Raw genomic sequence first — 13843 nt, forward strand, 5'->3', positions numbered from 1 at the left:
AAGGACCTTAGAGAACTGTGTAGGAAGTAGATATGCATCTCCTCCCGGTGTCCATTTACAGGAAAGAATGGGTATTTTTGTCCCCACGGGGAATCCTAAGGCTGGTGAATTCATCTCGGTCTTACAATACCACAGAGACAACAGGCAACCAAGCCAAAACGGCCATCCTTTGGGGACCATCTGCAGTTTTGCTTAATCTTGCATCTGACATCTGTCACTCTCTTGACCTTACTTTACTTTCTGAGACCCTGTGCATTTTGACCCACACATTATTGGTTCCAGAATTTTCATTGTCACCTGGGAGTGAGGGTTCCTTGTTCTTCTTCATCCTCCTCATCCTCATAATTTTCTGCAAATAAATTCAGAAATGTCCCATCAGCTGTTTCCCACATCACCACCATAAACACAGTGGCTTTTATGTCCCTGGAGACTTAAGGGTCTATGAATGACTAGGTATTCTACTGAGTTTAGGGCACTGTACTTAAGAACTGCTGTGGCATGGATTTCTGATGCGTCAGGCAGTGTGTCTCTGATTCTGAGGATCAGCATCACTGAACCTGGGCAACAGGTTCTACCGGTTCTTGTTGTCCATATCAGGGAATGCTTGTCAGCTTCATTTCTGCACCGTGTCTTGCAGAGTGCCACAGGTCCCACCACAGCCACAGACTCTCTGTGGGTTCACAGCTCTCACACAGAGCCGCCTCCTTGCCCTCACGACAGGACAACCACTCTGTCCCACATCCCTCCATCGGGGACTTCATGGGCCCCCACGTGGGCTTCAGTGTTATCAAGGGGACATCCGTCTACGAAAAGCGGTCCCGTCTAAACAGCACTCCCACCTCCAAGTCCTACTGCATCAAGGACCTCATCCAACTCCACACAGTCAGGAGCATTATTTTTTCCTGACATGCATTCATGAATTTTCCCTATCTGATCACTACAGTATCAACAGGTTATTTGATATACTTTCCAGATGAGGAGACAGATATGGAGAAAGTAAAACTCACTTTCTCACCCATAATTCATACAGACCACGCTGACCCTGGGAACCTCCCACTTAGTGCAGGGATCCTTGCACACTAACAAGCATCCTCCTGTCACATTTTGCTCTCTGGCTCAAAGACTGGTGGAGGCTGCCTCCTGCTCCAAAGGCTGCATTCCCTCAGGGAGGAAGCAGACACATGGAGCACTATTTCCTCCACACTGTGCATTTCTGCTCTCTGTTACCACCTTCCACTCCTGGTTCTCTCATGGCCCCACTTGCGATGGGGAACCCAGGAGGGCTGCTGCACACGGCGTGAGGCCAGGCGGGGAGTCTCTTGTGAGCCCAGGGCCTTGGCGCAGCTCCGGGCATCAGGGCCGGTGGCCGCCTTACCTGGGCTGAGCTTTCGGGCAAGGCACTTGGCCAGCCTGCGCCCCTCAGCCAGTTGCTCTTGGAAGCCCTGCCCTTGGGAATGCTCAGGGTCATCATGGGTGAGGAGGTCCTCGAGGAGCTTATTGAGCAGTTGGGAAACGTCTTTCCCTTTCCGTAACTTCTGATACAAACGGGTCAGCTCTTTAGCCTGGTCTTTAATGAGGGTATGACATAGCCTAAGGCAGGGCAGAGAGAAAATTTTAAAATGCAAAGAGTTGAACAACAGACAATAAGATCTTTCGTGATGATTTCTGGCAGAATTTCCCCAAAGGAGCCGTGAACCCTGCACATCCCTTACACCTTTTCCTTCTGTAAACAGAGCCAGGGGTTCTCCTAAGCACATGCCAGAGAGATGTCCCTTCAGCTGCTAACTTCGGGGACACCCGTTTCCCTGGAAAACTACACACAGCACAGCGTGCAGTGAAAGGACACAGCGCCAGACACAGAAGCATGTTCAGTAGAGCTGGTGTGAACTGGTGAGCTCAGGAGAATGGCAGGCTCAAGCTGTGGTCAGCCAGGTCATGACTCTGTGAAAGGTAAGTGAGGTGGTGATCTCGCAACACTGTGAATGTGCTAAAAGCCACGAACTGTTCCCTTGAACTTAGGGACTTTGATATTTTTTTCCAAAGAGAGAGCGAGACTTTGAATCATTGGAGTCCATCATTTACCAATCACTGTTGTCTTAGTTGTTTTAGAAATATTTGGGTCACGTGCCTGCCATGACGTTTCTGCCCTTTCCTGGCCCAGACTTGTTGCTGCCCCAAGTCAAAGATGCCCACAGCGTCCGTGCAGCCTCCCACATAGAGCCTTCCTTACCTGAGCTTCTCAGCCACCGTGTCTGCCTGCTTCCCCTTCTCAAACTGCACCTTCTCTCCCAGCACGGATTCGATGAGGTCGGTGGACTCTTCACACTCTGAGAAACAGAGACGCCTGCCTCAGGGGAAAGCTGGACATGCTGCTGTGCTCGCTGCCTTCAAGGGACGAGGCAGGGTCCATCCCAGGACAACTGGAACCCCGGCCACCTGGCTCTGCGCTGGGAGCTCCACATCGCATTCCTCAGCCTCCCAACTACAGGGCAGTCGATTACTCCCTGTTTCAGAGCCCAGGAAAGAACAGCCCCAAGGCACAGAGAGGAACTGGACACGGTGATGAACTGGTATTTGGTAGAGTCAGAATTCGGGTTCCCCTGATCATGGTCACTCTAGCAAGCCTTGGAGACTCCTAAGTGAAACACTAAGCAGGGACATGACGTAAGGCCCCCAGGGCTACTGGACTGGTGGGTCCCCTGAGCTGGGATTTCTATACTGAACAAGTATCTCAAAGGTAAAAATTCATCCGGTTACACTTGTGGAAACCACAATGCATAAAACCAGAAGCACCGGAGAGGAATATGGCCCAATCCTAATACAGTTTGTGTTATGAGAAGCAGTAGAATGATGAACAGAGTTACACAGTTCCAGGTTCTGCTCTTAGAGCGTTACAAGAAATTACTCAGTATTCATTCTGACTCAGAGAAGTAGGTCCCACAACACTAACAGGTTAACAAGGAGGAAACTGAGGCACAGGACGTTGGGCACCATGGATTTAGCCCAGGCTGACTGACCTACAACCCATGCTTTTCTCCCCTGTGCTGTGTTACCGCCACCCCACGCCCTCAGGTGATAGCTGTTTGCATCATCTTCACAACTGATTTCCCACACTTATGTGATGATTTTCAGGAAAGTTGTAAACAAAACTGCTTGTCCTTCCCTGAAAGCTCATCATCTCTTCCCTTTCGTAAAAAGCATGCCTCAGTTTTTTTTTCTCTGCATCATTCGTTTTTAATTACATCTCCCCTTTTTCTATTGAAAGCAAATTGTGAGAAAATCACAAAAATGCGGGCTGGGAGTTGTCAGGATTCCTTCCTATCGCTGGGCTGTGCACGTGCCCCGTTCTCATGACTCCTTCTGCCAGCGCAGGCCCCTCCTAATGAACAGGCAGCTGAGCTCCCCATTTCAGGCTGACTGTGGGGGAAGGCCTGCCCCACACCCTGGCTTGGCTGGTTCCCGGGGCTGTGGTCTCCCCCACTCACCCTCCTTCTCACTTGGCCACATGTCTCCTGGCCCAGGCCTGGACCTGCTGGCCATCCTGCATGTCTGAAGGTCCCCAGCTCAGGGAGAGACCGTGATGTTCCCTGAAACACCCTCACCCTTGCCACTGGGTATCAAATGGCCTCCGTGGACTCAGGAAGCAGAGGCTCTGCACCGGTTCCCTCTCACAAGGGGAGTCACTGTGTGGATGGCATCACTCACAGATACCACAGTTTTAGGGGGAAAGGAGACCTTCTTTCCACTTTCCACTTACCACTTCCATCTCCTTGAAAGCAGGTAGTGTCACCTGCTACCCTCCCTCTCGCCCCCGGGTGTGCCATCAGGATGTTTCCCCAGTGTAACTAACTTGGTGCTTTACCAATGGGACCTCAGAGAAGCGGGACCTGAGAGAGTTCCTTAGTCCCTGACACTTAGGCCTGCAGTCATGCAGGATCTGATACAGCACAGAGACCATCCTGAGAGGACCAGGCGTTTCTGTGTCCGCACCAGGAAGCAGGAACTGGGATGTTAACTCTAACCCCACCTGACATGTCACTGTTAACCTCTTTGTCCTCAGTTTTCCCATCCTCAGCAAACTGAGGATAAAATACCCACTTCTACATTTCCCGGATTGTGGTCAGAATGAAATTTATGTGACATTGGGAGAGAGAAGACAGCATCTGGAGAGGTTTTTAGTTTCTCAGAAGGAATACAGACAGACATGTCTTTGGTGGCCCTGATCTTGTAGGACTTACTGTATTTCTGCAGCTGGTTGGCCAGGGAGTAGGCAGTAGCTTCGGATATAAGGAATTTCTCCTTGAGGTCTCGGAAGTCCTGCTTGCTTTTTTCCAGCTGGGATTGAAGCTCCTGGTTGATTTCCAGGAGGCTGATTTCTGCCCCTGGATCAGACAGAGGGCCAAGAGGTGCTGCCATGGTGACGTGTGGCCGAGGAGGTAGAGCTGGGGACTGAGGAGAAGAAACCCAAACACAGGATGGTTAAAAACCAGTGAAATCAAGTAGGTTTCATCAGGACTGAGGGGTGAGGATACAGGAAGTCTTTACTTACTGTTGGGAACAATTTGAACAACACCCCACAGCACCTGAGATTCAGGAACCACAAAACCAAGGTTCAAGATACCACAGCTGAAAGCTAAAGGCACTGCCCCTAGCTCACACTCCAACCGGAATGACAGAGGGAGCACTCAGAATGCCAGGTAACGGTCTGCACTTGAAATAACAGAGTTGGAACATCCGAGATGACATGGAACCTGGGGAGCTGCTGCCTTCCAGTTGCCAAGGCCGTGCTGATACACAAGACTGCCCGGTCCCCCCGAAGGTCCCCACTGATGGGAACCACCCCTCACTGGCCACTCTCAATTGTTGTCTACCCTTGTGCTGATACCACAGTTCCCATCTCTTTCTAAAAAATTATCTCAGCATAGTTCTGATTGTTCATTTTTGTGTGTGTATAAATCACCAAGGCAGAAATAGTTTCCCAAGTAGTTTACTGTTTTGTTCATCTTCATTTATTTGAGAGAGAATGGGGGGTGGGTAGAGGGAGAGAGTGGGACAAAGCGCTCAATCTGACCATCCGTGAGATCATGACCCTAGCCTAAACCAAGAGTCAGATGCTCAACCAACTGAACCGCTCAGTCACCCCTCCCAACAGGTTTTCTTAGGGCTGTCATGAACTCATCCCACTTGCCTTTAAGGGCAAACAGATCTTAAGGCTTTTATAATAAGGGATAGATTCCAATGTCTTAAACTGTCATGATGTTCTTCCCTGTGTCTTTTAGTGTTTTATTTTTTCCTCTGTGCATTAAAAACACAAGAGAAGCATGCTAGCACTTTCGTTATCTTTGTTTGCTTTGTATTTGACAAGCTTTTAAATTTATTTGGATCTTCCTCCATTTACAATATGTAGTAAAGGAAACTTTCTTTAAAGCAAAACACACACACACACACACACACACACACACACAACACAGGGGAAAAACCAAAGTTAATTTATGCAATTCATTATGAAACTGTTTTCTATTCTAACTCTCTCTGTATTCTTCTTCCTGCATCTATGTGTTATGTAGTCTTCTTTTCCCCTTATGTTCACATATATTTTCAGTTTTCTTAGCTATATACCTAGGAGTGGAATTGCTAGGTCATATGTACCCTCTATTTAACTTTTTGAGAATCTACCAAACTCTTTTTCAAAGGAAAGCAACTACACCATTTGACATTCCCACCAGGAAGGTGTAAGAATTCCATTTCTCTACAATCTTCCCAACGCATGTATTATCTTTTTTTTTTTTTAAGTCATACTAGTGGGGGGAAGAGGGATCACACTGTGCTTTAGATTTGTATTTTCCTAATGACTAATGTTATTGAGCACCTTTTCAAGTATTTGTTGTTAGATTGTTCTTATCCTTTAGAGAAAGTCGACTCAAACTCTTCTTCCCATTTTTTAATTGGCTGTCTTTTACTGCTTAGTTGTAAGGGTTTGTTTTTTTAATTTATTCTAGATAGCAGACCTCCATCAGATATACAATTTGCAAATTTCTCCCATTCCATGCATTGTCTTTTCACTTCCTTGATAGTGTCCTCTGAAACAAAAAGCTTTTAATTTTGATGAAATCCAGCTTATCTATTTATTCTCAGAGTTGCTTGTCCATTTAAGAAACTGGCTTCTAGCCCCAAATCGTGAAGATTTCTAACTACATATTCCTTAAAACATGGCTTTTGAATGAGAACTTTCCTGGGTTGTAGTGGGGGTGGACATTATTTAATAATGGCTCTTGTGTGTTGATTGCTATTTCTCTCAATTGATATTCATGTGCCTGTTTTCTCTCCTATGGAGCATGCCATGGCCTATACCAGAGATTTTGGAAATGATATCTATCAATATTCCAGCTTTGATTCAGGGGAGAGTCCTGCTTATAGAGTTGAGCTGGTCTGAACCTCACCCACAGTTTCACAGATTGCTCAGGGCTTTTAGAGGTAAGTAGTTGATTATCTTTCTGAGGAACACTTGTCCAGGAGTCCAGATCTTTCTAGGTCTAGAATGGACTTTCTCAGACCCCTCCAGACCAAGAAGACTGCAGGAGTTGGACCTAGTCAGGACTTTCATCTCCGGTCTTAATGGAAAGTAGACATGCTTCAGGGTATTGGGAAAGTTGTTCAATAAAAATTTGTTCCTCTCCAATTTTCTATTATATATATGATTTCTCTCTAGAAATGTGAAATTTTAGAACAACTTGTCTATTCCTTGCCAACTGTCTGTCTGTGCTTTTAAAGATGTATAAAGGAGAATTCAAGGTCAATACATTCTTAGCAAAAAGTACAGTTCATGTAAACTTCCGGGTGATCGTAATGAATCCAATGAACTATCTTATTATTAAGATGCTATCATTTTCCTGATGAGAAAAGAAAAAAAAAAAAAACAAGAACTCAGGAAGATTACAAACCTCCCCAAGGCCACGTATCTAGTGAACAGAGGAGGGTGCATTAGTAACCATTTCTGGGGGCACCATCCAACTCTTGATCTCAGTTCAGGTCTTCATCTTAGGGTCGCGAATTGGAGCCCTGTGTCGGGGTCCACTAAAAAAAAAAAAGAAAAGAAAAAGAAAGAAACCAATCTCGCAGATATCCTATTGGGTTTTCATATGCTTATTAATCATTTGGATATCTTTTTTGGGATGGGCCTTTTAAAATATTTCTGCTCATTAATACACTAGGTTGTTTCTCATTTTCTTTGTGATTTATAAGAGTTGTTGACATATTATGGATGAGTGTTTAGTCAGATACATACATTGAAAATAATCATTTCTGGTCTGTAGATGGCCTTTGCATTTTAATGAATGGATGCCAGGATCATGACGTGAGCTGAAAGCAGACGCTTAACCGACTGAGCCACCCAGGCGTCCCTTCATATACATTTTAAAATTGGTTTGTCATTTTCTTCACAAATATCTACAGCAATATTTACCAAAATAATGTTACTTTGTTATCCTAACAGAACTGAGTCTTGCAATCAATGAACATGCTACCTATTTCTCTGTTTACTAGACTTCTTCAATTTCTCACAGCAATAGTTTTTAGGGCTCTTGGGTCTGCTTCATTTTTATATATTCATAAGCATTTAATAATTTTGGATGCTAATCTCTATTGCGTTTTACTGAATTTCATTTTCTCACTACTAATTGTCCCTGCGGAGGGGTACAATAGATTGTGAAATCAACTTCCTTAAGGTATAATTTGGGTACAATAGACTGCATGGCTTTAAAGCATACAGTTATTTTTTTTAAATAATTTTTTATTGTTATGTTAATCACCATACATTACATCATTAGTTTTTGATGTAGCGTTCCATGATTCACTGTGCATAACACCCAGTGCTCCACGCAGAATGTGCCCTCTTTAATATCCATCACCAGGCTAACCCATCCCCCACCCTCTCCCCTCTAGAACCCTCAGTTTGTTTTTCAGAGTCCATCCTCTCTAATGGTTTGTCTCCCCCTCCGACTTACTCCCCTTCATTCTTCCCCTCCTATCTTCTTCTTTTTTTTTCTTAACATATATTGCATTAATTTTTTCAGAAGTATAGATCCGTGATTCATCAGTCTTGTACAATTCACAGTGCTCACCATAGCACATACCCTCCCCAATGTCTATCACCCAGCCACCCAATGCCTCCCACCCCCCACCACTCCAGGAACCCTCAGTTTTTTCCTGAGATTAAGAATTCCTCATATCAGTGAGGTCATATGAAAGTTCTGTTACAGTCAAGATACAGGGCATTTCCACTACCTCACAACTTCCCTTGTGCCCCTTTGCGGTCCATCACTGCCTCCAGCCTCACACCCAGGGAACCAACAATACTAGAGATCATTGCAGTTTTAACAACTTCATATAACTGGAAATACATATATATCCTCTTTTATATCTGCTTTCTATCATACAGTGCAGTGCAATGATTTTAAAATTCATCCATATTCCAGGGCACCTGCGTGGCTCTGTCAGTTAAGCGTCTGCCTTCAGCTCAGGTCTTAATCTCAGGATCTTGGGATCAAGCCCCATGTGGGGTTCTCTGCTCCACATGGAGCCTGCTTCCCCCCCTCTGTCTGCCACCCCCCCACCTGTGCTCTCTTGCTCTATCAAATAAAGAAATAAAATCTTGAAAAAAATAAATTCATCCATATTCCTACATGCACCAATACTTCATGACATTTTTATTGCTGGGTAGGATTTCAAGTGTTTCGTCCCTGTTTATACATTCATCTGTCACTGGACTTTTGTGTCACTTCCAGTTTGGGGCAGTCATAATTGGGGCATAATAATAAAGCTATTACACACATTCATATGCTGATAATTCTGTGGACATATTGTGTAAATACCTAGGAATGGAATGACTATCCATAGGATTTGTATTTGTTTAATCTTATAAGTAACTGGAAGTCAGCTTTTCAAAGTGGTTGTACTATTTTTCATTCCCACAGCTATATGAGACATCCAGGTGTTTTATGTGAGATTTCAGACTTTCTGACTTTAGCCATACCAACAGATATGCAATGATACCTCATTGCACTACTGACTTTTTACCCTCATGACCGATGCATTGTGCATCTTTTCATGTGCTAATGAACCATTCCCATATCTTGTTTCCTGAAGTTTCTATTCAAATCTTTTGACCAATTATTATATTGTGTTCATTATCTTATCAGACTATATGATATCTAATTCTAGAGAATGGTCCTTTGTAGGACATAAACATACTTCTATACTGTGGCTTCCCTTTATGTTCTCTTAAGGTTGTCTTTCTTCGAGAGTTACCTATAGAAAGATAAAGATAGATAAATTCATTTTCATATCCAAAGAAATAATCCATTGCCTACTTTAAGCTTGCAAAGACATACGGTTGAACTTTTCGGAAAATATAAAATCATTTATTGAATTTCAGGGTATGAAATTTTTTGTTTTTGTAATTTAAACTGTTTCAACGGGCATATTGAGATATAATTTCCAAGCAAGAAAGTGTATATAATTAAAGTCTAAAGTTTAGTCCGTTTGAACATATATATGCATCACCCACATAGTGGATATATCTATCACCCCAGAAAGTTTCCTTGTGCTCCGGCCAATTCCTCCCTCACATTCCCACCTCAGGAAACCACTGATTGGCTTTCTGTTACAATAGAATTATTTCCATTTCCTAAGTTTTTATATTTTGAAATCATATGCTATGGACATTATTTTGCTTTGATATTTTTTTTGCTCAGAAAAATTATCTGAGCAAAAAATAATATCTGTACCAATTTTGTTATGTATGTGAAGAGATTACTCTGCTAAACCAAGTAGTATTCCTTGAACTGGATATGCCACAACTTCTTTTGGTCATTTACATGTGAATGGATTAGAATGGCAATTAAAAATAGAGTTTCTATCAATAGATTTTCATGAATATATCACTCTTTTTTTTCATTGGAGTGGAATGGTGGTGGCCTATGCCAGGGGGTTTGGTAGAGAGGTTTAATATTTTGAAGCAGGTTGCAGCTGTTGGGGTGCTTGGGTTGCTGAGTCGGTTAAGTGTCTGACATTGATTTTGGCTCAGGTCATGATCTCCTTGGTGATGAGATGAAGCCCCAAATAGGGCTCCATGCTCAGTGGGGAGTCCAGTTGAGATTCTGTCCCTCTGCCTCTCCCTCTGCCCCTCACCCCACTCACTTTCACTCCCTCTCACACAAAGAAATCAACCTTGAAAAGAAAAAAAAAAGATTTCCAAACTATTTCCTAGAGTAGTTGTAGAATTTAACATTCCTATCAGCAGTGTATGAGAATTTCAGCTCCTACACATCTTTGCCAATACTTGGAATGGAAATTCTTTTCATTTTTGCCATTGTAATTGGCAGATAGTGGTTTAAGTTTGCATTTTTCTAATGACTAATGATGTAGACCTTGTCATGTTCTTACATGCCTTCCATATATGTTCTCGGCTGAACTGTCTACAAATCTTTTACCCAAATTATTTTCTTATTTTCTTACTTGAAAGAGAGAGAGAGAGAGCAAGAGCGGGGGGGTGGGGTGGGGTGGGGAGGGCAGAGAGAGGAGAAACACACTCCCCTGTCAGTGGGAAGACTGACAGAGGGGGGCAGGGCTAGATCCCAGGTCCCTGAGATAATGACCTGAGCCAAAGGCAGCTGCTTCACCAACTGAGCCACCCAGGTACTTTTCTTTTACCCATTTTTAAATTGGATTGTTTGCCTTCTTACTATTGTCTTTGGAGAGATCTTTCAGTGTTCTATTAGGAGACCTTCATTAGATATATAATTTATCAATATTTTCTCCCTATGTGTGACTTGACTTTTCATCCTCTCACCAATGTCTTGTGAAGAACAAAAGTTTTAAATTTTGACTAAGTCCAATGTATCCATTTGTTCTTTCATCAATCACAATTTTGGTGTCATATCTAAGAGATCATTGTCCCAGGGCTCCTGGGTGGCTCATTCTGTTGAGTGTTTGCCCTCGACTCAGTTCAGGATCCCAGAGTCCTGGGATCTAGCCCACCATCGGGCTCCTTGCTCAGCAGGGAGCCTGCCTCTCCCTCTCCCTCTGCAGCTCCCCTGCTTGTGCTCTCTCTCTGTCAAATAAAAAAATAAAATCTTTAAAAAAAAGAAATCACTGTCCAACTTAATGTTATAAAGATTTTTTTAACGATTTATTTACTAGGGAGCCGGGGAGGCTTGGTTCATTATGCATCTGCCTTCAGCTGAGGTCATGATCCCAGGGTTCTGGGATTGAGCCCACCGGCAGGGTCCCTGCTCAGCAGGGAGTATGCTTCTCCCTCTTCCTCTGCCTGCCCTTCTGCTTGTGTTCTCTCTATCTCCAATAAACAAATAAAATCTTTGTTTAAAAAGATTCTATTTATTTAATTTTAGAGAGAGTGACAGAAAGAGAGCAAGTGCGGGACAGAGGGAGAGAGGGAGAGAAACTGAAGCAGACTCCCCACTGTGTGCACAACCAACTCTGGGCTTGATCCCACAACCCATGAGATCAGGACCTGAGTCAAAATCAGGAGTCAGATGAGCCACCAACTGTGTCACGCAGGGGCTCCTAAAGATTTTTCTACTATGTTTTCTTGTAAAAGTTTTAACATTTTAATGTTTCTACTTAGGCCCTTACTCTCTTTTAGGCTAATTTCGGGGTGGTGTGAGTTATGGATCCAATTTTATGTATTTACTTATTTTCATATGCACACGTATATGTCATCCATATCCATGTGTTGAAAAGATTATACTTTACCACTTGCTGAAAGATTATACGTTTTTTTAAAGATTTATTTCTTTATTTTGGGGTGGAGAGGCAGAGAGAGAGAGAGAATCCCAAGCAGAGTCCCTGAGGAGGATGGAGCCAGAAGGTGGCTCGATCCCAGGACCCTGAGATCATGACCTGAGCTAAAATCAGGAGTCAGACATTTCACCAACTGAGCCACCCAGGTGCTCCAAAAGTTTATACTAGGTCATTTATATGTTTAAATGAATTTTAAAATAAACTGGTCACTTCCTATCAAAGATACAGGCTGAGATTTTGTGAGAGATGGAATTGAATCTATTGATCAAATGGGGAAAATTAAGGTTTGTACAGTATTGAATCTTATAATCCACGAATAAGGAATTTCTCTTCATTTTCTCTGGTTTCATTCATTTCTCTGTGAAATATTTTGTGATTTTCAGTCAGATCTATCCCTCAGTATTTCATGCTTCATGCTATTATAAATGATATCACTTTTCACATTTCAGTTAGGGATTGCGATCACATAAAGCACAGTTGAGTTTTATATATTGGTGTTATATCTTGATACAAACAAATGCATTTCAGATTCAAGCTAGATCTGGCAGTGAACATATCTTTGGAGATTTAGGTATTTGCCAGGTGAGAAGGACATTTCTCAGCAGCCGAAGAAAAAGGAATAACCCAACCCCTATCAAGTCTGGTTGGGAAGATTGTACAGGGTCTAATGGACCAATGCATGTGAAATGTTGTGTATGTTCACTAATAAACTTTCCTTGAGAGTCACCATTCAGTTGGTAAGGCTGCCAGTTTAGCTTGTGTTTAGCTGCAATACCACAGTTGCAAAATTTAGAGGCCAATGTTCTCTCTTATTATGTAATTTAGTCTTCAATCATCTATTCCCAGCATGATGTACTGCCAGAAGATTTACATCACTGTGCAATGAAATATCCATCGAATACCATGAATTGTGCCCCAGTCTGATCCGTCTTATTTCTATGTGATCTATTATAAAGTGACACCGACAGCATTTAAACAATTAATAGTGGCAGACTGAGGGAGTTTGGTTGTCTGATTCAGTTGCCTTAGGAGACAATGGCTCCGACTCCAAATCGGAAGTAGGTGTCCACTCCCATCAGACTGTAAGCCACGGGTCCTGATTCTGCAACAGAATCTGTAGTCCTTTGTGTCAGCTTCATACCCCCAACAGAGAGTAAATGATCTTTCCTTAAAGTAAAGATTGGTGTGTGTAGCGTATTTATGTTAACTCTTTAGGCACTGAACTTAACATCCTGTCAGGTAAAGCTCGCGCAGCTGTGTGACTCACAAGGTCACATTCCCAGTGGCTCAGGTGACATGTCTCAAAGAAACCAAAGCATCCATTCAGTATTAGGTGTCTCTCCTAAAGTTCACTCTTGAAGGGCAAAAATGTGGCTCACAAACAGCTTGAAATGTGTTTGATATATGTTTGTCTAATGGTTTTTTGAAGTCCAATTACCCAAATGACTTTCAGGATGGTTTGTTGTTTTTGTTTTTCCCAATGCTCTGCCTTTTTGACAGGACCCACGAGTCAATATACACATAGATTTATTCCAATTTGTTTATAATGAACCATTGTGTACATGACATATAATTCTATACATTCCTTTTACCTGTTTACTTTCAGATGTTGAGATGATGGGACGTTACTTGCCTCTTCCACTGACATCCTGAATTACAATTCTGGTCTCTGTTTAAAAAAAAAAAAAGCTGCTTTACCTTGTTATTCATCAAAGTCATCATAGGAGGTGTTTAAATCTGCATTGGGGGGGGCATCATTCCTTTTGAAAGATTTTATTTATTTTGGAGATAGTAAGTGTGAGCTGGGAGAACAGAGAGGAGATAAAGGTAGAAAGAAACTAAGTAGACCCTGTGCTGAGCATGGAGCCGAATATGGGTCTTGACCCCACTACCATGACATCATGACCCGAGCTAAAACCAAGAGTCAGACCCTTAAGTGCCCGAGCCACTCATGCACCCTTGGTGTTTCTAAGAAAAGAAAAGTCATTTTTCGCTCAAGCAAATAGAGGGTAATCTGTGAAGA

The 13843-nt window shown here is 42.9% G+C and overlaps 1 protein-coding gene across 1 annotated transcript; it reads right to left on the reverse strand.

Annotated features, from left to right (window-relative positions):
- Positions 1 to 297: 297 nt before the first annotated feature.
- LOC112814206 (putative NBPF family member NBPF5) lies at positions 298 to 13491 on the reverse strand (the record flags this gene model as incomplete). The annotated part of the gene is made up of 6 exons (XM_073890583.1): positions 13413 to 13491; positions 6942 to 7074; positions 4239 to 4449; positions 2231 to 2327; positions 1376 to 1590; positions 298 to 349 (listed from the first exon to the last, which is right to left on the reverse strand). Coding segments are annotated over exons 3-6 (542 nt in total), but the record flags the coding sequence as incomplete, so codon positions are not given.
- Between the last annotated feature and the right edge of the window lie 352 nt (positions 13492 to 13843).

The sequence above is a fragment of the Callorhinus ursinus genome, unplaced genomic scaffold (assembly GCF_003265705.2).
Source record: "Callorhinus ursinus isolate GAN/ISIS: 27379988/994484 unplaced genomic scaffold, GSC_fseal_2.0 scaffold1041, whole genome shotgun sequence".
NCBI lineage: Eukaryota > Metazoa > Chordata > Mammalia > Carnivora > Otariidae > Callorhinus > Callorhinus ursinus.